The sequence below is a fragment of the Heloderma suspectum genome, chromosome 4, assembly GCF_057233095.1.
Source record: "Heloderma suspectum isolate Gila_16-S chromosome 4, 16-S_ref, whole genome shotgun sequence".
In the NCBI taxonomy this organism is placed as follows: Eukaryota; Metazoa; Chordata; class Lepidosauria; order Squamata; family Helodermatidae; genus Heloderma; species Heloderma suspectum.
Window position 1 is genome coordinate 100792664 of NC_139461.1, and position 25624 is coordinate 100818287.

Sequence of the window (25624 nt, forward strand, 5' to 3'; positions counted from 1 at the left end):
AAGCATTTTAAAGTCTCGTCCGTGTTAGTGGGAGAGTTAAGCACATGCTTCAATCTCTCCTATTGAAACCAGTGGGATTTAGAAGTGCTTAATTGTGACTGGATCGTGTCCAGCATATTCTTTCAATGGTATGTGTATTCTCGGCATAGGTTATTTTGGCAGGCAATGGAGTCATATATTGTCAATATCAGGTTATATACTTTGTTGTTTGCATAGCAGCAGTATCATTCATGGTTGGTAACCACAAGTGAAAGGTTTATTTATCATGCTAGAAAGAAACACTTCTGATAGCTATAAAGCATCCATCAACATCCTTGTTGTTTCTAGGAAACAGATAAACTGGAATACGATATTGTAGTACTGTAAGTTGACAATCTTACATCTTGATCGCTATAGGGAAAGATGTCTATATGTGAAATTATGTTGAAATTAATACTGTTTGAAAGGTGTTCGAAGTGGAATAAACAGAGTTAAAGAGGGAACAACCCCAAATGAGTGAGAAATACACACATTAGTTAGGATTATAGACACCTATTGCCCAAATGTATCAAAATCCCCTTTAAAGAACCACAGTAAAAACATACTTAACTGACAGTCTACAGGGCCAGATTCTTGTGAAACAGAATAAATTATCATTTGAATGTGCAGTTGAGAGCTTTGACTGAACTTGAGCATTGGGTCATAACATGGTTTCAGTCAAAATATATGAAAAGGTAAGTAAAGAACTAAATGTTAATTTCAGTCACGTGGATCTAGACAACCACAAGCAGAGATCCATCCATACAACAGAGCTCTCCTGCCTTCAGCCTCTTATGTCCCATGAAAATCTGTTCTTGTGGTCTGGGGGACCCTGTGAAATTGCATGGGGGAAGTCAGTGAAATTAGGGACAATGCCATTGCACAAGCATAAGTGCCTGTGGCTTCTGCAAGAAACCCTTTAGATCTTAGCTGATGTAATTTAAAAAATAAATCTCGGAATGATTCATTGTTGTGTACCAGATTTGTGTCAATTTGCTATGTCAAAATATCATTGTCTTGATCATTGTAGGGAGTTCTGGGGAGAGAATTCTGTTAAAATTAGAGTGAGTGTAGATTCCATTTTACTACACGATGTAACCCTGATGTTGTGGTAAAAATTTCCTTGCAACTTGGCAGGATGATCTAAACTGCATGGCAACTTGGTTATCTGTATGAGTCTCTTGTTATTTTCACTGGCTATCTCTGAATAGTTCATTCCATCAGTACACAGCTATAAATAAGAGCTGCAGAATGTCATCTTGCATTTCTTTTCTCATTCCAACAGTAATCTTATAGCTTCAATATGCTCTTGTGCAAGTCACGTTCAGTTCAGTGGAGCTTGCATAAGAGAAGTTACTGGTGGATTGTGCCCTTGATGTATCTCCCCCCGCCCCCTTCTGCTTTAATCGGACAAAATGTGTCAGAGAGAGAAAAAGATATTCGGGTAGGGCTAAAATTTTGGGGAAAGTGAATTAGTGCAATGTCTTTAGAGTAAGTTACGGCGATTTTAAAAAATATCAGGATTTGTCAATATGGCTTGTATGTACTTCGAGAAAGAGCACTTATAGTTGAAGCACTTCAGAAGTGAATGTGCTGCAGTAGTCCTCAGGCAGCAAGTGCTGTCAAGTCAGCTACAAAAAGTAATTTCAGAGTAAAACAGATAGTCTAAAGCCTATGATTATAAGCCAGTGTCGAAATGAAATCTCCTTGAAGCAACATACTAATGTTAACTAGTGGTGGCAAGTAAAAAGAGAAAATATTTAATTTATCAGAGCAATGATAAACTGCTTATTAATATGCCAATGCAAAAGCAATGCTAAGAATAAATGGAGTATCATTTAATCACACGTAGCAACATCCTATTTGTGGTCTCTGTGCATCACACATACGGCCTCTACACCAGTGCAGAGCCTTGTTCGGGAAACTTTTATAGCTGAGGAATGTTTAGCAGGAACCCTCCCCCACCATCCTACTACTCATGTCCCTAGGGTCCCACCTATTCCCTCAGTTGTATTTGTTTGTTCTGTGTTTGCGATCTCTGTAATCACTTACAGACATATGGCCGTGAGGGCCCCATTTCGGAAGTGGGAGCAATGAATTTTCTCACATCACTTGTCATGCTTTGTGGAATCAGTTGGGTAACCTCTGTACTAGCTGCCAGACTTTCTTTTCTGTACTCAGCTTAAAAAGTGAAGGACTGTTGCAGTTAAGAAAATTTTAATTGGAATATGTGGTTCAGTAGTCTTGGATTGGAGACCATGTTGGAGGAGAAAGATTAATAAATACTAATCATTAATACTCATGTGGAGTATTAATACTCATGTATTAACATGGAGTATTAATATTCATGTATTAAGAGCACTTGATACTCTTAGATATTTTTTATTTTAATTTACACACATTTTATTCCAGTTTGGCCCATTTCTGTCTTCTGCAGGAGCCAGGATAGGAAATGTATATGAAGACAAATTGAGAACTAGAAACCTTATTTCACAAAGCAAGGGTAAACCTTATTTCAGACACAAAAAGCAATTTCAACATAATGGCTTCTGTTGTTTCTATATTGTTTTGATATATAATCCACATTTTAATGTGACTAAATGAAACAGCTAGCGGCACCATTTTTGGATATAAAAAAGGCAGAACTGTGCCTCCGTACCCTCCTAAGTCATAAGATGTGAAGCGGACTTACAGTAAATCAGACCCTTGGTCCATCTAACCCAGCACTGTCATAAAACCAGCTGAACATGCTCTCATATCTCAATATCTATTAGGAGGTAAACAGGCACATTTTAAAACAACTGTAGCTTCTGGATTGTCTTCCTGGGTAATCCTATAACATATTATAGTACTCAATCCTAGAAATGAAGACATGGATTAGTATAGTTCCTCAAGCTTTGCATCTCTCAGGTGGTAGATATTAACCTCATCTGTCACAAGCAAACTAATAACCACAGTATTGAGATTTCCTACCAGCATCATCTCCACCTTATTTGAACTGAATTTCAACTTGTTAACTGTATACACTTCACCACAGCCTCCAGAGGCTTGTTTATTACTGAGATAGCTGGTCATCACTGTTTGATTAATCAAATATACAGCTGGTTGTGATCAGCACATTGATGACACGCAATCTCAAAGCATTGGATGATCTCTTCCAGTGGCTTCAAGTAGATCAGCCTTCCCCAACCTGATACCCCCCAGATGTTTTAGATGACAGCTCACAGCATTCCTCACCATTAGCCATGCTGGTTAGGGCTGATGGAAGTTGAAGTGCAAAACATCTGGAGGGCACCAGGTTGGGGAAGGCTGATATAAATGTAAAATAACATTAGTGATAACACCAAACCCTGTTGTATACCACACAGCAGCCTGCAGGGGGATTAGGTAGGCATCATCAGTGACTACACTCTGCATGCTGTGAGAGAGAAAGGAATGAAACCAGTGAAGTGCCAGCCTAGACACCCCAACCAGATGTTAGTTGCTGTGGAGAACAGCATAGTCTAATAGAATCAACCAGGGGATGAAGTTCCCCTTGTCAGTCTCCAGACATAGATTTAGACTACTAAGTCTGTCAGTTCCATAAGCAGATAGAACCCCTATAGAAATGGATGTTCCAAGAAAGAGTGTTCCATGCAGATATGTCTGGACCTTCTCAGCTGCCACACACTCCACAACTTCCATTAAAAAGAAAGGTTTTGCAACTAGAACTTACTAGATCTTCCTTACAGAAAGTTGCCTTCACAAATGGGCAGATCACCACAACAATTTTTATACTGGCACCCTCTGCTTTTCTACATCTAAGTGAAGTATTCACAGTCTTAGCCACCCACCAGGATGGGCAAGGATCCAGACCTATAATAGCCCTCACAGCCCCAAGCACCTTGTGTCTTCTAGAGCAGGTATGGGCAACTTGCGGCCCTTGAGATGTTTTGGCTTACAACTCCCAGGATTCTGCACCATTGACTATGCTGGCTTGGGCTGATGGAAATTATAGGCCAAAACTTCTGGAGAGCCACAACTTCCTCACCCCTGTTCTAGAGAAATCCAGCTGAATTGCTCCAAGCAACTGTAACAAGCAAGTGCTTCCAACACGTCTGGGCACAAACCATGTACAAACTGCATTTGAGCAACATTATCAGCAAAGAATCAAGTAAATGCATCGCAGTTGGTTCACCCTTCAGTAGTTCCTCTTTTGAGTATAGTAATCTTTTGAGTATAGTAATCACCTTACTACCTGGAATAGCTCAGCTAGACATGATCATGCTGACTAAATGGTGGCAGAGAAGAATAATGTGTTCACGAGCATCATAGCTATTAATATGGTTACAAATGATGGCTATCGTGTGTCTGGTCATATACCACACAAGTCTTCAGCCACTCCTTATCCATTTCATAGTTCCCAGCTCTTCCATAAGCTCAGTGAGCTGGTGTCCTGCAAGGTGAGGAGAGAGGGTGCCAGAAGCAATTCTGCTGATTATTCCGGTCCAGCACTCGTTCCCCAAGCTGAACAGGGCATTGACTGACTTCAGACATGTTGCACTTCCAACATCTCTCCTCAAATACACCAGAACATTTTGAAAACCAATTCAATCTGTGTGTATTTGGAGGCAGGCCAATGCTAATAGGTCCCCTAGTTTGTAGAGGTGACCAATCATATCCATCCATGCCTTGATGAGATGACCTGGCCATGACAAAGGAATAATTTCAATGACTCCAAACATCAAACCATCAGAACCCTGTCTAGAACAGTAAATCCAGTTGGTGACCTTGTACAAGTGTAGTGCCCATAATAAATAATAAACTGGGACAATCTCATGGGTGCTGCTATGGAAGCTGTTAAGTCTGCTGCACCTGACAGAGTGGCCTCAGCATGAATGTTGAAGTCCCTCAGTACTATGAACCTAGGGGTCTCCAACATTAAGTCCAAGTCCGAGCCAGGGAGTCTACACAGCAGCTCAGCAGTGAGTAGACAAGTAGAATCCCCAACCTGTTCCTGGTACCCATCACAAGGTTCACACAGTCAACTTAGTTACTGCTTGTACTGTGCAAGAAAAAGCTTAATGGAAAATAATGACTACTCACAACTCCCTGACTTCTATTGCTGCTGAATAGCCTAGTAGCATAATATAGGCCCATCTGTCTCATCTAGCCAAGACTTGGCAATAAACATCAGGTGGGCTTGCTCATCCACTATCAAATCATGGAGGAGTTACATTTTACTTTTCATCAACTTGGTATTCACCAGTATTAACATTGAGACAAAATAACTGGGTTATACAGACCTCACATCTCTCAAGTTGGAAGCAAGAACTTGTCTCTCCATGTGTCTCACTCAATTTCATCTCCTCCCAGTGCCATACCTTTCATTGGCCCAACACCCATTTCACTTGGTGCCTGAAGGCTCTCAGTTTCCCCACTGCTTGGCTGACAAGTTAAAAGTAAAATACAATTAAATAATTTTCCACAGATGTATCCCTCCCAGCCCGTCTCCTCACATAGGAATAACAAAGTATCACTTAGTCCATTTATAAATTTCCTAGTAAATGGCCAGTTTCCTGCCCTAACTGTCATGTGTCGCCCAAGGGCCACCCCAAAGGTTATTGCCCCTTTGGTGGCATGACATTCAGAAGAGGGGAGCCAAGATTGGAGAGGAGAGATTGGGGCAATAAAGAACGAAAATATTGGGCTTGATATGATGGAACCAAAAGGAAGGATGAATTTATTTATTTATTTATAATATTTCTTGGCCACCTTTCAGGGCAGAAGCTCTCCCAAGGTGGCTTACAACAATAAAATACAAAAAAACAATTAAAATATTAAAAGTGATAAAATATAAAAACAATAAAAACAACAATAAAAGCCAACAATAAAACCAACAACGATGTTAACAGCAGCAGCAACAACAGTAGCAGTCATATCAGCAGAAAGCCAAGGTAAAATAATATGTTTCAAGGCCTTCTTAAAAGTCTGCAATGACGGAGCATGGCGGACCTCCGATGGCAGCTTGTTCCAAAGGCATGGGACCACTGCAGAGAAGGCCCTCTCATGTGTGATCATCCACCTGACTGCTCTCATGGGTGAGCAAATGAGAAGGGCCTCTCTTTCTGATCTTAAAGTGCGGGCAGGCTGATATGGGTGTAGGCAATCCTTCAAGTAACTTGGTTCCAAACCATTTAAGGCTTTGAAGGTCAAAACCAGCACTTTGAATTGGGCTTGGAAATGCACTGGTAACCAGTGCAGCTGGCACACTATAGGGGTTATATGATCGAATTGCCTCACCCCCACCAATATTCGGGTGGCCGCATTCTGCACAAGCTGGAGTTTCTGAACCATCTTCAAAGGCAGCCCCACATATAGTGCATTACAGTAGTCCAGCCTGGACGTGACTAGTGTGTGGATAACTGAGGCAAGGTCCATCCTCTCCAGATAGGGCCGGAGTTAGAGTACCAGCCTAAGCTGGTAAAAAGCACTCCCGGACACCGCAGCCACCTGGGCTTCCCCAGTTAGCTCAGAGTCCAGGAGGACTCCCAGCTGCGCACTTGGTCTTTCAGCAGGAGTGCAACCCCATCTAAGGCCAGTTGTAAACCTCCATCTGAAGTAGTTGGTTTCCCAACCCACAGTATCTCTGTCTTGTCTGGATTAAGTTTCAGCTTGTTCACCCTCATCCATCTCCAGACAGCCTCCAGACACTGGTTCAAGAGTTCCACAGCCTCCCTGGGATGTGCAGATGGAAACGAGAGGTAGAGCTGAGTATCATCCGCATACCGATGACATTTCAGCCCAAACCTCCTGATGACATCCCCCAGCGGTTTCATGTAGATGTTCAAAAGCATGGGGGACAAGATAGAACCTTGCGGCACCCCACAGGCTAATGGCCGTGGGGTTGAACTGAAGTGCCCCAGCACCACCTTCTGAGAGCGCTACTTCAGAAAGGCCCGGAACCACTTTAAAACTATGCCTCCCAAGCATAATCCAGATAAATGATCCAGAAGGATACCATGGTCGATGGTATCGAAAGCAGCTGAGAGGTCCAGAAGAACCAACAGGGTTGCACTCCCCCTGTCCATTCCCTGGCGTAAGTCATCAACCAGGGCAACCAAGGCTGTTTCCGTCCCATAACCAGGCCTGAAACCTGATTTGGGGTGCAGTTCATAGCAGCGGAAGGCAGGGTTATTAGATTCAACCTTTTTGCTTCACCAAATGTAGGGATATAAGCTTTACTTGAGTTCAGTCAAGTTCCTTGCCTGTTTTGAAGACTTGATTCTAGGTATTAATTTTAGGCTATTGCATGGGTGTTATGTTTTGTAGCTCCATGTGCTCTTTTCAAAAGTTCATGGAAGGCCAGCACAAATGATCAAAGACAATCATCCTGAGATCGGAAATTTGGCACTGTTCACTGAATGCAATTAAATATATTAACTCAGAGGTTATGGGCAGTGAGCCAGGAGACAGATATGCTGCTCTTTGAATTACATTGGCCTGCTTACCTGCATAAAGATTCAGCAGTCAGTTGTTCTAATGGTGCAAATTCGTTTAAGGAAATGGAATGTTAGGAATACATTGCAGTCCAAAATCCAAGTAAGGACTGGGATAGCAAGAAATTTAAAAAGGTCTTAAGACTTCATGCACTGAATATTAGTGACTGCTTCTATCATTTTGTGATGGACTAACAAGATTATCCACTCCTTGGATGCTTTTTTTTTTTTTTTTGCACACTAAAAGGATGGGATCTCATCATCCCTCCCTATAGTGATCTCCACTCATCCATCCAGCATCACTTCAACTCTCCTGCTTACCACATCTATGCTGCAGTACAATTGTTAGTAAGGCTTGTTTTATTTTTATTTTTTATACAATGCCTAGCAATTTTAGGTACAATAACAATGATATTGATTATTCTTCAAATGTTTCCACGATAATGACAATGATTAAGATTTATATAGCACCATCAGTGTTCCTGGCATTTTACAATGTTGAAAAAAGGAGAGGTTCCTGCCGAAGGGGCTTACAGTCTATATTTTGACACATGGGAGACAGCAGAGAAAGGGGAGGGAAATGGAGGCATGGCTAAATGGAGGCATAGTTTGTGCATTTGTCAATCCCTTTAATATGTACAGGTATAATCTGTACACAAAAGCAAGTTTTTATCACAGTCTAGCATCACACTCTAGTACAGCCAAGAAACAGAACCTTATAGAAGCCTATGAAGATTATGGGGCAGGCAGGTTTCTTCTTTTTAACTTTTGTTCATTTTATCTCATGTTGTTCACTTCTCCAGAATCTGTTTAGATGGGAGTGGTATACAAATGTTGTAAGTAAGTAAGTAAAGAAATACACAAACAAAAAGAGTGGGAATTCTATTTAGTTATAGATACTTCGGCTTAGATACAGTCGGGCTTGAGGACTAGGTTCATGTAAAGAATGGATAGGAAACCTCCAGTCTGTGGGCCTAATCTGGCTGAGAGAAGTTCCCCATTTGGTTCATGGGGTTAACAGTGGGGTTGCAGTATGTGTGAAGCCAGGGACTTGCCCAGTGCAACGCTGGATGAGTCAGTTTGCATGTTGTACCCATCAGGACAGCGAACAGTGTGACAGCACTGGGAAGAGATACTCCTCCCGGTGCCTAATAGGGGTGACGCACAGCGTGCAAGGCCAGGGACTTGGACATTGCTGGGAGGAGTCTCCCAATGCCATACGAGTTCCTTTCTCTGTGCCTCTCTCATCACACAGAATGGCAAAACGGGTAGGGGATTATGCCAGTGGGTGTGGCCACAGTCAGTGATCTGGCCTGCAGAATACCTGGTGGGGGGGAATTTGGCCCCCCACTATAAAATAGTTCCCCATCCCTGATGTAGAGGGTGGCTCAAGGAAGGACCTGAAGGAAGTATGGAAGGTGGTCCCATGGAAGTTGTCTCAGAGGCAGTTCCAAGCAAAAGGGACAGCAAGGGAGGATTCATTTGAAGGGCAGAACATGTTTGGGTAGCTGAGAGTGATAGAACTGGAGAAGTGAAGGTCACCGGAAAGGGTGCATTGGGTAAAAGAGCAGAGAGAGGAAGAGGAGCAAGGCCATGAAGGACTATGAAGGTAAGGAAAATAAGCTTGTGTTGTACCTGGGAGTGAAAGGAAGCTAGTATTGGTATTTCATATGATTAGAGGGATGAGAGAGGTGAATGATGGTGACAGCAGTGTGCTTTATAGAAGTGAGGGTACCAAAGTGAGACAAAAGAAGACCAGAAAGGGGAAGGTTGAAGTAGTCAAGACAAGAATTGATCAGAGCGTGAACCAGAGTTTTCACTAAGGGGGCAGAGAGGACAGGCCATACTTTTGTAATGTTGTAAGCAGAATAGCGACATGACTTGGCAACTGAGTGACTATGGGCAGCAAAGGAGAGAGATAAAAGATAAAACCAGGTTCAACAGGGTGGATTGTGATATCAGTGGAAAAGTAGAGTGTGCAAGGTTGTTGTCTTCCTGTGGTGACTCTTGTGCCTTCCTCTAGAACTAGGCTTTGGGGTTGTTGTTCTGTTTTGGGAAATCATATCTGCATAAATAAGAAGTGCTAAAGTACCTTTCAGATCGTTATCTTGCAGAATCGAGCTTTAGGGCTTTCTCACCCAATTGGGTGTTTTTGTATCATAAATATGTAGTTGTTTTTCCTTCATAGTGTATAATCCATACATCTTCCCTTGTTGCTATATGGAATGTGGTTACATGAGGCTTCTGCTGGATATTGTTTATGATGCCAATAGTGTCAAGCTGCAGAACTCCCCCTTACTATGCCCAAGCCATTTTGGGACACATACATGCTACACCACTGATATACTTACAGTAAGAAGAAAAGAAAAGCTCTTTAATGAGCTTCCGCTGTGCATTAAAAACGTGGTTTTTCAGGCAGGCATTTGGGGTGGGTTAGGGTATTTTAGGAAACGTTTTTATTGTAGAATTTTATTGTTTTAAACTGTTTTATTATATTCTGTACATCGCCCAGAGTGGCTGAGAGACCAGCCAGATGGGCAATTAATAAATTTAATAAATAAATAAAAGTTAAATTGACTATGCATTAAGCATAGGTTTTAATGAATTGTTATTTTTAAAACTCCCTGCCCCAAGGCTTAAATATTTTTTTTCTTTTAATCTACCTTGGAGGTCCTGTTCCCCGCCCTACCCTCCAGTTTATGTGAAGCACACCTCTCCTTAGTTTCAAGTGGAAGGGAGAAGCAACACCACAACTATTCTGCTACAGCACAGTAAAACTGGGATATAGTGCTATATTCTCACCTTGTGAGAATATTACACATGCAGCCTAATATACTTTTTTCTAGATCACATGGAAAAGCTCTTCAAAAGCCCAAAAGTATAGAAGCAACAATGCCAAACTGCAACCATTCTAAGAAAATGGCAGCCTAACATTTTAGGCAAGTGATTGCTTCTTAAGCGTTTTTGAGACAGCTCCTGTGAATTTGTGTCCTTTAAATATACCACTAGGACTAAAAGAAGAGTGGAGGAATGCCTTAGCCAGTATTGGCACAGAAGGACAATCCAAAGCCAAACCTAGCTCTAATGGTATATTTTCAATCAAAATGATTGGTTGCTGCTTAGTTTCATGCAGTAGGTCATTTGTGAGCCAGATGACTCACTTGAAACAGACTGTATCAAAGAGAAATGTCAAACTTCTTGTTCACTGGCAGGAAGCATGGCCCAGACATCCATAGAGAAACCCCCTTCCTTCCTGCTTCAGCAAACATTTGAGTCCTGGCTGTTAATAGAAAATACAAAGGGTAGCACATATGTTCCAGGGCACATCCTGAGATGAAAAACAAGATTCCAATAGATGAATAAGGTCTTGAACACCATGGCTGGGGTGGAGTTAACTGCACGGAACTGTAGTCCATGGGAGCAAATGTCTTCCTGAGATGGGTTTGTTGACTCTAATCACCATAGTTCTCTCTCACAATCAGAGGTCTTCTCTTCAGCTTGATAATACACCTTCTCTCTTCATCCACAAAACAATTGTCGCAGCCTCTCAGAATGTAACTATGTGTCCGCACCAATATTAGTCACATTTCATTTCACTGGGTGAGATATTATCTTTGCATGCTTCTGATATATATGGAATTCCACGTCATAGAATCATAGAATTCTAAGGGACCTTGGAGGTCATCTAGTGATCCTAGTCCAACCCCCTGCTCAATGCAGGCACTGCAGTGCAGAATGCAGCTACAGCATCCCTGACAAATAGCCATCCAGCGTCTTCTTAAATACCTCCAGCGAAGGAGAACCCACCACCACCCGAGGCTGTCTATTCCACTGCCAAACAGCCCTCACTGTTAGAAATTTCTCCTAATATTTAGCCAGAATCTGCTTCTCTCAACTTGCACCAGTTGGTTCTAGATCTGCCTTCTGTAACAACTCTGTTCCATCTTTTGCATGACAGTTTTTCAAATATTTGAAGACCACTATCATGTCTCCCCTTAATCTTCTTTATTCAGGCTAATGTCATAATAGTTGAATTGTTTTAAATGAATTGTGAAACTGACCTGAACCCATACACCTTCCAGTAAGTGTAATGGGGGAAAAAATGGAGGTGGAGATGGTGGTAGCTGTGCCTGCAGAAAGAACTATAAAGTAGTCTTTATTCCAGGATCATGACTGTCCCAGGTTCCAAAACTGTGAAATAGTTTTAGGGCGCAATCCTATGGAGATAGTCACCAGCCTCCAAACTTGGAGGCTGATGAATATCCAATAGAGCATAGCTGGAGCACAGAGGTGATCTTCGCCTGTGTGCTCCAGCTGCCCTGCATTTTTGGCAAGACAGGTGGTTTCACCTGACTAGCTGGGGAGCTTTGGAGCAGGAGGTGGGGAGGTCATGTGGTGCATAGGAAGCTGTGTAACACAGCTTCCATTGTCTCTTCCCCTCCCTGCCTTCGGACTGCCCCCTGTTCCCCATCTCTGCACTCTATTTCTGAGTGCAGAGACATAGCACTGGTGCAGAGAGAACCGTGCTGGCTACGAGGGGGAGGGGCACAAAGTACGGTTTCTCTGACCTCGATTCCTAGGAAACGAAAAATCCTATGGCCCTCTAGACGGTGTCTAGTGGCCATAGGATTGCTCCTTAAAAACTTTTGTTAGCAGTAAAATTAATAATTGTCTAGCTCAGAGGTAGGCAACCTTTTTGGGCCCATGAGCACATTGGGCAATTTGAGAAAATGGCCTGGACACCACCACAATATAGATGTTTTCCAGATGAAAGCATCAGCCTGCAGCCACCTGCCATCTTCAGTTCATAAAATTGTCTTTGAGGCCCATGTGTGGCCCAGAGGCATTCATGGGAAAAGAAGATGGGCACAAAGGCCCTCACTTTGCTTTGAAGTGATCCCAGCTGCCAGTAAGAAACTTAGCTAAGTGGGAGGGGTAGGGCAGCTCCATGGGTCCCATGGAAGGTGACCAAGGATGCCCTGGTGCCCATAGGCACCACATTGCTTACCCCTGATCTAGATGTTCTGTGTAGTAGAACAAATTTCCCATTTTTAAAAATTAAGGCAGTGATAGTGGAGGGAGGGATAATGGCCAGAAAGAAAGGATGTGAGAGTTTGAGCTACCTGAATCTCATGAAAAGCTAGTACTTCTAACAAGATGCATGATTTTGTGTGCAAAATGTTGGTGCTCAAATTGTAACCGATCACAGTACACTGCAAGGGCTGTGTCCCTGCCTCATGTGTGTATCAGGAGCAGATTCCATACACAAAAATCTGCTGATGTGGTTACATGTCATAATTAGGTTAGTGGACAAGTCTGTACAGAATCTACTTTATTACTATAATAGCTGCAATTTTACTTACTGTGAGAGAAATCTCATACTTCAGAACTGAAGCTGATGGTTTTTGTATACGAGTCCTATTGTTCCCTCATGATCACTGCTGTTAAGGACATAGTGGTTTACTGAGGATGGATTACAGGGATTTTAAATAATTGCATCTAGTATTTATTTTATTGGCTCTTGTGTTGCTGCTCAGATGGAGAATATCAAATGGCTTAAAACAGTCTGAGCAGGATTCAACATAGTGATTGGGAGAAAGCATAATACATAAAATTATTATGTATATAAAATTTTAATATACAAGTGCTGACCCATGAAATTTCAGGGTAGACATATTACGTTCAGTGACACATGTTCACTATGCTTTGCCTATTCTCATTTGTATGCACAGACACTCACACACACAGTCACATCCTCTCACACTCATATTCCACTTATAGAAAAAATGCCATGCCTGCCATGTTAGGCTAGGCATGTTGCCTACATTGAGATCTACTCATGACAAAGCCACTAAGCCTGCATTATATAACAACAAAACCTCCGGTCTATGCTGCTGCTGTGTGTATAGATACACACATACAGACATGGCATGTACAAGAGGAGATACACACATACACACATACAGACATGGTGTACAAGAGTTTAATTCAGAGGTAGACAACCTAGTACCTTCTGGAGTACTTGGGTCAGCTTTGGCTGATCTGCCAGCTACAACCTTTCCTGGACAGGGATAACCTAGCCACAGTAGTACATACACTGGTAACTTCCCAATTAGACTACTGCAATGCAGTTTACATGGGGCTACCCTTGAAGACGACTCAGAAGTTGCAGCTAGTACAAAATGCAGCAGCTAGACTGTTGACTGGAACATCACGTAAAGATCACATTATACCGGTCTTAAAGGAACTGCACTGGCTGCCAATGTGTTAATTCAAGGTGCTAGTGATGACATTTAAAGCCCTAAGCAGCTTGGGACCTCAATATTTGAGGGAGCACCTCCCCTTGTATATTGAGATTGAGATCTGTTGGAGGAGTCCTCCTCTGTGTCCCACCAGTGCGAGACATACACTATGGTGGGACGTGGGAGAGTGCTTTTTCTGCTATGGCACCCCAGTCATGGAACGAACTTTGGAGGTGCAATTGGCGCAGACACTGGTTTCATTTTGGCACCAAGTTAAAACGTGGCTTTTTACCAAAGACTTTGAGGGCTAATTGGATTCCCTCAGTTTGTACACTGTTTTAACTGTTTTATTGTTTTAGATTTTCAATTGGTATTAGCTAGCTTAATGATTTAATATGTTTTTAGCTATTTAAATTAGTTATTGTTTTACACTGTTTAAATTGAGTTTATCTGTATGCCGCCCTGAGATCCTAATGATATAGGGCGGGATACAAATGCTTTAAATAAATACATACATACATGTTTTGGGCTACAGCTTCCATAAGCCTCAGCCAGAATTGCCCATGGTCAGGGATTATGGGAGTTGTGATCCAAAACATCTGGAGGCTACCAGGTTATCTACACCTGGTTTAAATGCTGATTTGTGAGACAAAATAAGCTAATAGTGCTATGCTTCAGCCATGATTTTAAACACAATTGTGTGTAGCCTCTCACAATGCCAGTAGTATGGAAGGTATTCCCATAAGGCATGCTGGCTGAAATACACAGTCTGGCTCAAAAACAAAGCACAATAAAGGGCTATTCATTCTCATGTCTCTCTCAGCATGTGGCAAGTATAGTTTTCAGTCAGCCAAAGCTGATTTCTAGCTGCATTAATCTAGGCTGAGGTGATAATATGAATACCGACAGCAACCCGAGAACACAAAGTAAAAGTAAGAACTGACTCTTAATGTCAGCATCAGGAAGGATCTTTCAGATGACAAATCCAGGGAAGCAGGATTACAGCATTAGGTCATGGGCATTCAACTGTGCGCATGAACAATTGCAGTCTGGAACCCTGCAGGATTCCTAATGGTGTGTGCAGTTGTTTATGTGTACAGCTCTATTCACAGCTCCTGAATACACATAGGTTAGGGGATCCTCTCACCATCCTCCTAGGTGTGTTTATTGTCACTGAATCTGCCATCTGAAAAGAGCGAGAGGTGTCCTGTGTCAAGGCAGGGAGTAGGCAGAACCAGCTGATAATTTAAACACTTAAGACAGTGTCCAGTCCTTCCTGCATGCTAGCAGGACCCACTGCCACCGCAGCGCAAAGCTAGTGGCTCTAGGAGTAGCCAGGAAGCTGCAGCAGCACTCGTTTCCAAAATAGGGCAGGTCAGTGGAGCTTGTGGAAGGAATTTCTGCTGGAAGCTCTGCTGACCTGTCCTGATCCAGAAAGAAGTGTTTCCATTTGCTTCTGGGGTTGTTTTTTGAACCCCTACTCCTGTTGTGCAAGTGGTCAATCCCGCTTGTGCAACAGATTGAGCAGGAGCTCAGCAGCAGTTTTAGATACTGCCCTTACTTTGAAGCTGGCCGTTTTGCTCCAACCATTTCTTGACCTGTGCCTAGGTTCCCTTGGGTAAGAGCCCTTCCATAGGGCTTCATCACATGGAGCTTTTATCCTGCAATTGGGATTGCTCCTTCACAGATGTTTGCGGGCTCTTTACATAACGCCGTGACCCTGCCGTGACCCCATCGCGACCCTCCTGCACTAAATGCCCTTTGTTCCATTTTTAAATCACAAATAATGAGCTATCAAATTGCCCCGTTGTGTTCCGCTTCCGTTTCCTCCATGAAAAAAGTTAAAGCAGCAAGAAGAGGAGTGAGATCAATGGAAGATAATGGAAGACTCGGATATGGGGAGAAGGTGGGGAGGAAGCACATGTAAAGGGAGACAGTGGTGATCCTGCATTTAAAACAGAAACAGAAAGCCCCGTTTTAAATGCAGGGTTTTAGACTGGTGTAGAAATGCCCCTACTCTCGTGTTTTCTGCTGTTAGCTTTCAGGAATAGTTGGATATCTCTGGTCTTTGCTGAGCCTTCCATAGCAGTTGACGTTGTCTTAAAACTCCATCTGTTCCCCTAGAGACCTTCCTCACATCTCAGAACTACCTATTTCTTCCCCGAGACAATACCATCAAGCAGCAACATATCAACCCTGTGACCTCAGATTATGTCATCTATGTAGTAAATTTTCTGTCTCAACATAATGAGTGCCATTTACTGTTAGAACAGTTTTTGACATTACAAACAAATGCCATTCATCAACTGTGGAAGAGACTGCATGGGTGTCCGGCAGGACTTCTTTTGTAACTTCCAAAGGAACTCTTAGTTGATGTCAATCTTTAAATAATGAATTATTTTTGCAACAGTGCAAGAATGATACAAAGTCCCAAATCAATTTTCTGAAAGAATATGTGTCTAATGAAGAGAACTAAAACCATATCTTCTCCTCAAAAGTTTTGTTGTGTTTACCTAACTATAGTTGTTCAGCATCTTCTGAGGAAAAAAATGCCTCTGTATAGCTTTATTGAATTTTAAAACATCACTTATCCTGGAGTGAGCTTGCAGCCCAGTATAAGATTTTGTAAATTGTTATGCATGATAAAAGTTGGTCCAAAGTTGCATTTTCAACAGGCGTATTTGTAGGGTGCTGGCTAATGCACTTTAAAAACCACATGCTTGTATTAGGAATATAAGAATTACCTTGCTGTATCAGACCCAGGATCCACCTAATGTAAATTCTGTCTCTCATAGTAGCCAGCAAGTTGGGAAGCTCACAAGTGGTTGTCCCACCATTTAGTAATCAGAATTTTACATCCTGTAAACATGGAGATCTCATTCTTAGCTGCGATGGCTAAGAGTGATTGATAGACCCATCTCCATCAATTTGTCTAAACTTTTTGTAAAAGCCACTTAGGGTGCAATCATATGCATGTTTAGACAGAAAACTGTTCTACAGCTTATTTATTTATTTATTATTAAATTTATTAATCACCCATCTGGCTGGTCACCCAGCCAGTCTGGGCGATGTACAACATACAATAAAAACAGTTTAAAACAATAAAATTCTACAATAAAAACATTTTCTAAAATACCCTAACCCACCCCAAATGCCTGCCTGAACAACAACGTTTTTAATGCACGACGGAAGCTCATTAAAGAGGGGGCATGACGGAGTTCCCTAGGGAAGGAGTTCCACAGAGTGGGGGCCACCACAGAAAAGGCCCTCTCCCTCGTCCCTACCAGTCTAGCTGTCCTGGCTGATGGGACAGAGAGAAGGCCATCCGAGGCTGATCTTGTTAAGCGGCCTGTCTGGTGCTGCTGGAGGCGCTCCTTAAGATAGGCTGGGCCGGAACCATATAGGGTTTTAAAGGTCAAAACCAACACCTTGAATTTGGCCCGGAAAACAACTGGTAACCAGTGCAACTCCTTCAGCACTGGAGTGATGTGATCTCGTCGGCGGCTGCCTTTAATCAGGCGAGCCACCGCGTTCTGTACCAGCTGCAGCTTCTGAACCGTCTTCAAGGGTAACTCCACGTAGAGCGCATTACAGTAGTCTAAACGAGAGGAGACCAGGGCATGTACTTCCGATGGGAGCAGATGGTCAGGAAGGAAGGGGCGCAGCCGCCGTATCAGATGGAGCTGATATAGCGCTGTCAGGCTCACAGCTGACACCTGAGCCTCCATGGACAGCTGGGAGTCCAAAATGACCCCCAGGCTGCGGACCTGGTCTTTCAAGGGTAGCCGTACCCCATTCAACACCAGGTCAACATCCCCCAGCCTCCTCTTGTCTCCCACCAAAAGTACCTTGGTCTTGTCAGGGTTCAGCTTCAGCTTATTCCTCCCCATCCAGCCACTCACCGTCTCCAGACATTTGGACAGGGATTCTATGGCCAACCTTGGTGAAGATTTAAACGAGAGGTAGAGCTGCGTGTCATCCACATATTGATGACACTGCACCCCAAACCTCCTGATGATAGCCCCCAGCGGCTTCACATAGATGTTAAATAGCATCGGGGAGAGGATAGAACCCTGTGGCACCCCACAAGGAAGTGGCCACGGGTCCGAAACCTCCTCTCCCAGTGCTACCCTCTGGTATCTGCCGGAGAGGAAGGACCGGAACCACTGCAATACAGTGTCCCCAATGCCCAACCCCTCCAGGCAGTCCAGGAGGATACCATGGTCAACGGTATCGAAAGCTGCTGAGAGGTCAAGGAGAACAAGGAAGGAGCATTCACCCCTATCCAGAGTCCTCCCCATATCATCTACCAAGGCGACCAAGGCCGTTTCTGTCCCATGCCCAGGCCTGAAGCCTGACTGAAATGGGTCTAGATAATCAGTTTCTTCCAAGTGCAGCGTGCAGAGTAACACACCTAATCTGATCAATTTTATCTGTAAAGTGCCTTGCCAAGGCCTCACAAGAGGCCTTAGAATGCTCCAGTGGTTCCGGAGCCACAGGACCGACCAGGCTCCGGACCACTTGGAACAGCCTCCTGGGACAGCACTGTGCAGACGCGATGGAGGCAGCATAATATTCCTTTTTTGCTGCCTTCACCGCCACGTGATAGGCTGAAGATACAGCTCTAGCCCGTGTCTGATCGTCTTTGGAGCGAGACTTCCGCCACTGGCGCTCTAGGCGCCTCACCTCCTGTTTCAGAGCTCGTAACCACGGATTGAACCATGGTGCAGTCCGAGCCCTGTTCAGGGGGAGAGGGCGTTTCGGAGCCACCTGATCTAATGCCCCAGTGATTGCGGCATTCCAGCCACCCACCAGGGTCTCGACCGAGTGGCCGTTGGCATGCCCCAGAGAATCCCCAAGCGCATTCAGGAATCCATTTGGATCCATAAGACGCCTGGGGCGGACCATTTTAATGGGTCCTCCACTCCTGCGGAGGGGTTGTGGAACCGAGAAGTCCAACGTCACCAGATAGTGATCTGACCATGACAAGGGGGTGGTGGATATACCCCCGACTTCCAGATCACTCCCCACTTCTCCAGAAACAAACACAAGGTCTAGTGCATGACCGGCTACATGGGTGGGCCCAGTTAGAATATGGTGCAGCTCCCAGGAGGCCATGGTCTCCATGAAGTCCCGAGGTGCTCCTGTGAGGATGGCCTCCGAATGTACGCTGAAGTCCCCCAACACTAGTAAGTTAGGGGACTGCACACGCACATCAGAGACCACCTCAAGCACCTCGGCCAGGGAGTCAGTCGTGCAGCGGGGTGGACGGTACACGAGCAGAATCCCCAGACTGCCCTTCGGGCCCAACCTCCAGTACATGCACTCAGCAACCTTGGTCTCCCGGAGAGGGGGTCTGGTGAAGACCAAGGACTCTCGGTAGATAACAGCCACTCCCCCTCCCCGATCCCCAGCCCTCGGCTGCTGTGCATACGAAAATCCAGCCGGACACATGGCTGCAAGGGTTGGAGCAGCAGCCTCGGCCAGCCAGGTCTCCGTAATACATGCGAGGTCTGCATCCTCATCCAGGATCATGTCATGGATGAGGGAGGTTTTCTGGGTAACAGACCTGGCATTGCAGAGCAGCAAACGAAGGCCAGAAGATGGGGTCACGCCTCCCCCAGCCATCCTTTGGCTCTGGACAGGCCTGGAGCAGGGGACAGATACTACACATCTCTCCCTTGTTCCCCTTACCTGGCATGGCCTGCTCCTAGCGCTCTGCCAGCGCCTGCCGCCCAGCCTCGGTATCTTCTGGCCCCCAACACTCCCCCCACTGCCTCCATCAGGTGGTCACATGCCCCCTCACTCCCGCCTATCAGGCAGGCTACCCACCTCTAAAACCACAACAAAATCCCCCAGGAAAAAGAAAACACACACACACACAAAACAATTAAAAATCCCCTTAAAAATAATGCCAGGCCAGAATCCACAGGGAAGGCCAGGCGGTGGTGGTGGTGGTGGTGGTGGTGGTCGCAGCAGCGGCAGCTGCCGCTGCCGGCCCAGCAGCAGGCGCACCTCTTCCCTGGTGATGGCAGTGGCCTCTCCTGCAGGCCCTGGCTCTCCCAGGCCACCTCAGCCAGCCAGCTTATGTAGCCCCTCCAGGGAGGGCAGGTGGAGCAGCACAGCTGGCTCGGTACCTGGGGGCCTGGTCCTGCAGGGACTGGCGGTCTGCCAGGCAGAAGTCTCCAGGGAAGGCCTGGTGGTGGTGGCAGGGGCAGCAGCAGCGGCGGCGGCAGCAGCAGGCCCAGCAGCAGCAGGCCCGCCTCTTCCCCGGTGGTGGTGGTGGCCTCTCCTGCAGGCCCTTACAGGATCCTTCCAGCCAGCCATGAGTCCAGTTCCAACAGCTGTGTAATTTTGCTTGGCTTTGCTGTATCAGACTAAGAGCTATTCAAACCAGTGCAAAGACAGGTACATTCCCTAAAGACAGGTACATTCCCTATTATAAAATATGATATAAATGTAAGGCAAAGGGATACAAATCAAGATCCAGAGCCACATTCCACAAAAGATACTTTAATTCGGGGGGGGGGGGGGATTCCCTATATTTTGTTATATATCCTCAACTAACATGAAATGAAGCTAAAACATTAAAAATGTAACATAGGAATAATAATATACAGTTCTGTTCCAGGGATAGATCCTTTTTGCTTGAAGTTATAATTCCCACATCTAGAATTGGTTCTTTGTTATCAGCCCTATATACCTAGTATATACATGGATGTGTTAACTAGGCCTCTGGCAAATTGCAATTGCTGAACCTACAATAATTTGGAAACCTTCCTTTCACTTCGTATAAATTTTCCTTTCATCAACATGTTGCATGAATGTTGGTGAGAGATTATCATGACATAGGCAGTTGTTGAAGAAAAATCTTTGCACAAAAATACATGGAAAGACAGTGCAGGGTATTCAATCTGTGATCAGATGGGAAGCTAGACAGAGCTGAGCTCTCAGGCACTGGGCTTCCTGTGACTGGACTGGGTTCTAAATCATCCTGATCTAACTGTAAATCCCCTTTAAAAGGGGATTAGACAAATTCATGGAGGATAAGGCTGTCAATGGCTACCAGTCCTGATGGCTATGTGCGACCCCCAGTATCAGAGGCAGGAATATGAGAGGGAGGGTGCAATTATACTCATGTCCTACTTGTGGGTTCCCCACCGACAGCTGGTTGGCCACTGTGTGAACAGAATGTTGGACAAGATGGACTCTTGGTCTGATCCAGCAGGGATCTTCTTATGTTCTTAGGTAATTTTCTTGCAGGAACACAGAGTATTAATTCTGCAGTTCAGTCTGATATACTTGTGTTATAAATGCCTCCAGGTCTCCCTTTTTACCAGAGCCAGAATAATAGTATTACACAAAAGATGTTAGAGAAAACAACTCATGCTTGTCCTAATAGCCAGTATCTGTTGTACACTCTATTTACTTGCTAGAAGTGATTAACTCTCACAGGGAAGTTAATAGCAAAAAGGTAATGGTGAATTGCAGCTATATTTGGAAGTGGAGATAAGCAATCAAAGAAAAACCATCATCATTATTATTCATTGTTGCATAAGTGCTGTGTGAAGGTGAGTTTGTTTACGGACTTTAAAGGAGGGCTCTGTTAATTTTCCAGGGAGGAACTGATAATCGCTCATTCAAACAATTCTCTGCCCCAGAGATTTTTTTAAAAATAGCGGTGATTAGTTTTAATTTAGATACTGGAGGGGGGAATTGTTTTCTAGAAGAGGGCTTTGTTTGATCCTCATACAAAAGCAGTTTTCCAGTAGGGCTCTGTACTGTAAGGTAGTCACTCTCAATTTTTTCACACAGTCGGGCTCCATGCATCAAGTTCTATCCCTGACCTATACATGAAACTCATTGCTTCTTTGCACTGTATTGGCAAACATTATAACACACACACACACACACACCCATCCATCTATCTATAGTAGGACTTTCTAAAAATAAAGTGTTACCACTTGATCAAATGTGAAGAATATGGGACAAAAAATGGATAAAGCAGAGCATGTGAGGAAGAAGACTGTTTATGTAAGTTCATGCTATAGTAAATTAGTTGGTCTTCAAGATGCCACAGCACAAAGTTGTGTTTACTTTCTCTTGTACAGTTCAGAACACACATACACAAAAACTCACTCTGCATGGTCCTCACTCTGCTTTAAAAAACATCGTCATTATGAGATTTCAGATACATGGATGACAAAAGGAAGCTAAGTAGTATCATATGCCTCAGAATTAGTATGCCCCTTTGCCATACGTAAGTTGTGAGTTAGCTTTTCCATCAGGGCAAGGTTCCATACATGACTACACCAAATCTGTACATTAAAATCTGAAGATTTCCACCCCCTGCTACTGTAAGTTGAGCTGCTGTTAAAAGAAAAATTATAAGCTCTCTATGCAATAATTTTGTACCTATAAATTGGAAAAGGAGTGTGAGTACTGAGGTCTTGGGAACTAATTGTTTAGTAATAATAGAAATCTGATAAAAAAAATGTGATCCCAAAAATCTGATACATGAGGGCAAAGCCACCACATGTGAAAGAAGGACCCATGTTCTGTGCATCCTCTCCAGCGATTAGGGGATAAAGAAGGGTTCATAAAACTGAATTTCACTGGAGTGAGATATGGTCTATGAAGCAACTTTAAAGTTACTTCCTGTACTGAACAGGAAACAGATTTTAATGGAGGCAAACACCACATGTTTTTTCATGCTGTGTCAGAAATAGTTAGACCTAGGTCTGCTTCCCAAACAGCCCCGAGTCTGGGAAATTGGTCGAATTTTGCATCTATCATTATGTGACATAAAATGGAGATCAGGCCCTTGGAGATTCTAAGCAGATAATGGTCATCCCTCTGAAAGTAATATTCTACACTAAAGAACATTTTTCCTGGCTTGCTTAATGACTGTTTTAATTTTCTACCTTCCCCACAGGGTGAATGTTCCCAGAAGTGCCATGACATCTTTGTGCTGGAGACTGTCTGTGTGGCTTGGTTTTCCTTTGAGTTCATCTTGCGCTCGATTCAGGCAGAGAGCAAGTGCGCCTTCTTGAAGACCCCACTCAACATTATAGACATCTTGGCCATCTTGCCTTTCTACATCTCTTTGATTGTAGATATGGCCTCTACCAAAAACAACAAGCCTGGGGCTAGTAGCGGTGGAGTTGGAAACAAGTATCTAGAGAGAGTGGGTCTGGTCCTCCGCACCTTGCGAGCCCTTCGTATCCTGTATGTCATGCGGCTGGCCAGGCATTCACTGGGGCTGCAGACCCTGGGTCTTACTGTGCGCCGTTGCACACGGGAATTTGGACTCCTCCTCCTTTTCCTTTGTGTCGCTATGGCACTCTTTTCCCCACTGGTTTACCTGGCAGAGAGTGAAATGGGAGCCAAACATGAATTCACTAGTGTTCCCAGCAGTTATTGGTGGGCTGTAATATCCATGACAACTGTTGGCTATGGTGACATGGTTCCCCGTAGCATTCCAGGACAGGTCGTAGCTCTGAGCAGTATACTGAGCGGCATTTTGCTTATGGCTTTCCCTGTCACTTCCATCTTCCACACTTTTTCCCGTTCGTACATAGAGCTTAAAGAAGAACAGCAGCGAGCTGCTAGCAGACAGCTTCATCAGGTGGAAGAAAGCAACAACATTCCAAACGATGATAGTTCTCAGGAAGAAGAGTCCACCTGTCCAGATGGAACTGATGGAGAGATGATTTACGCTGAGATGCAACAGGGAATTAAGAATTGCTGACTGAAACCAAACTAAAATCTTGCAGGAACCACATGGAAAAAATGGTCAAGTAGATTATTACATATCTGAAGTAACCGCTGAACCACCTAGATCATGTTATTGCCACGCATAGTGAAGGAGAAAGACTGCCTATTGAGCAATGACTTCAGTGACCAATTATGTTGCTTAAAATAATACCAAGTACAATTCAGCTTCAGCATTCTTAGAACATAAGAGATTTTTCAGCACTAAAAATGTTGCTGTATGGTCTTAAAAGAACAGCAATTTAAGACAGATTTCCACTGTACACGTGGGGGAAAATAACATTGCTAAAATACTTTTTTTAAACTAAGTGCCCCAAATTCAGGGTGAAGTACATATGCCATTGACTAGACAAAGAATTGGAGCAAATGGTATATTGCACAAGAATATTTTTCCCAGACCCTGCACCACTGATGAATTCATGTTGTATACCCTCATAGACTATGGACAGAAAGGATAAAAGGTGAATTTGTAAGTACAAGGATAAAGGGCCTTTTCTGGCTAACTGGCAAATCTATCCCTAGTTTACCTCTCCGTTTCAGTTTTTTCTTCAATTAAAAAAATTAATAACCACAATTTTGGCTGCCTGCTGACAGATCTGATTTGTGCTTTAGCTCGTTATGCATTATTTAGTGAACATGCAGATTTACCACAGTAAGCTTTTGCATCCTAGCTTGGATGACAGAATATACAGTCTGTTTTCCTTTGCTCAGACTTGAATGTACATTGTTTTAAATGACATTATTGTGACTATTATTCTTTCAACATGTCCGGTATCCTACTGCACCCCATTCGCAGTAAGAGCCATGATTTTCAAAGCATAAGAAAGCATCACTAAGGAAGGTCAGTGGCTGGCTGGAAGAGGGCCAGTACCCTCTGGTTCCCTTGGAACCAAAAGGCAGAGTTGGACTTTTCCACAGGAAACACAGGCTATGACCTTAGGTAGGGAGATGGGAAAGCTTCTGCTGCCTCTTTCCCAGAAAGAACAAACACTGAGTTGATGCTACATAATGTATCGTGCACAGTATGCACAAGTGATGCAGGTATAACTTGTACACACTTGACTGTGAAGCAGAAAGAAGAATGTGTAAAAGTTCAATTTCAGACATTGTGAAGATGCACAAAGAAAAGGAAGCACAGGTCACTTTCACTGCCTATTTTTCCTCAGTGTTACGCAATATCTAAAGCTGCTTTTAAGATGTAAAACAAAGTATCTGAGTATGATTCTCTCACGGGACATGAGAGAATCATACAGACAACATAAAATGAACAGAAGGCATCTGTCCAACCCCACAGGTTTGATTACACAAGGAACATGAACATCGTTTCTTCATGGCTGACCTCTGAAAATGACTGCTCCGTGGCAACAGCAACAGAGAAGAAAGCAGCAGCAGAAGAGTAGCCAGCACAGCATTATGCCTTCCACCTATATCCCGCTACCATCAGGCAGGAGTTTCTCACAGCAATTAGCTGTAGTAAGCCTCACCTCCACTACTCTAGACAAGCAAGTGCTTTAGAGCTGAGCAAAAATTAAGAGCACGGCTAGCCTAGAAAAAAATGGGTTCTAATGGAGGAGAAGGGTAGTGAGGGTGATGTCCATTTTCTCTTCAGTTATGTTGATTTCTGGTCAGCAAGGTTGTGAGGAAAGAGCTACTTCCAGAGCATCCTGAGGACAGTAGGAGGCTTCTATTAAATTCAGTGTTTTGGCTGACAAAATAGCTACATTTAACAACAACAAAAGTTTCTGTCCTTAATAAAGAACCATTAATTATTTTAAACAAAGTTTATAATTACTCTTTTCTGTTAATCCTTATTACTTGTTCCAAAATATTTCAAAATGGAAAATAAAATTATCTTCAGATACACAATCTAAATCTTGTTTTCTTGTTTTCCTTATTAAAGCCATTTTATGTCACATATAAACCAGACTTCCTATTTCTTGTCTATGTGCAGCCTCCTGTGCTCTAGCTGCTTTCATTTAATGTGTCGGACAGTTCCACATATCCCAAGTGCTGGGTAAAAGATGATTCATATAGGAAATTCTCTTTGATGTATGGTTTCAGAAACAGCAATTATGATGCTTCTGCTGTAATTTGGAAAGTAAGCACAATTTT

General features: G+C 43.6%; 1 protein-coding gene across 3 annotated transcripts in view; it reads left to right on the plus strand.

Moving 5' to 3' along the window:
- The window catches only part of KCNG2 (potassium voltage-gated channel modifier subfamily G member 2), a 96576-nt gene extending 71152 nt beyond the window's left edge, over positions 1-25424 (plus strand). For all 3 annotated transcript variants that reach the window (XM_084850054.1, XM_084850055.1, XM_084850056.1), the window contains one exon: positions 22674-25424. In XM_084850054.1, the coding sequence (XP_084706180.1) occupies positions 22674-23489 (816 nt within the window). In that variant the 3' untranslated portion in view covers positions 23490-25424. The remainder of the gene's footprint in view (positions 1-22673) is intronic.
- Positions 25425-25624: the final 200 nt, after the last annotated feature.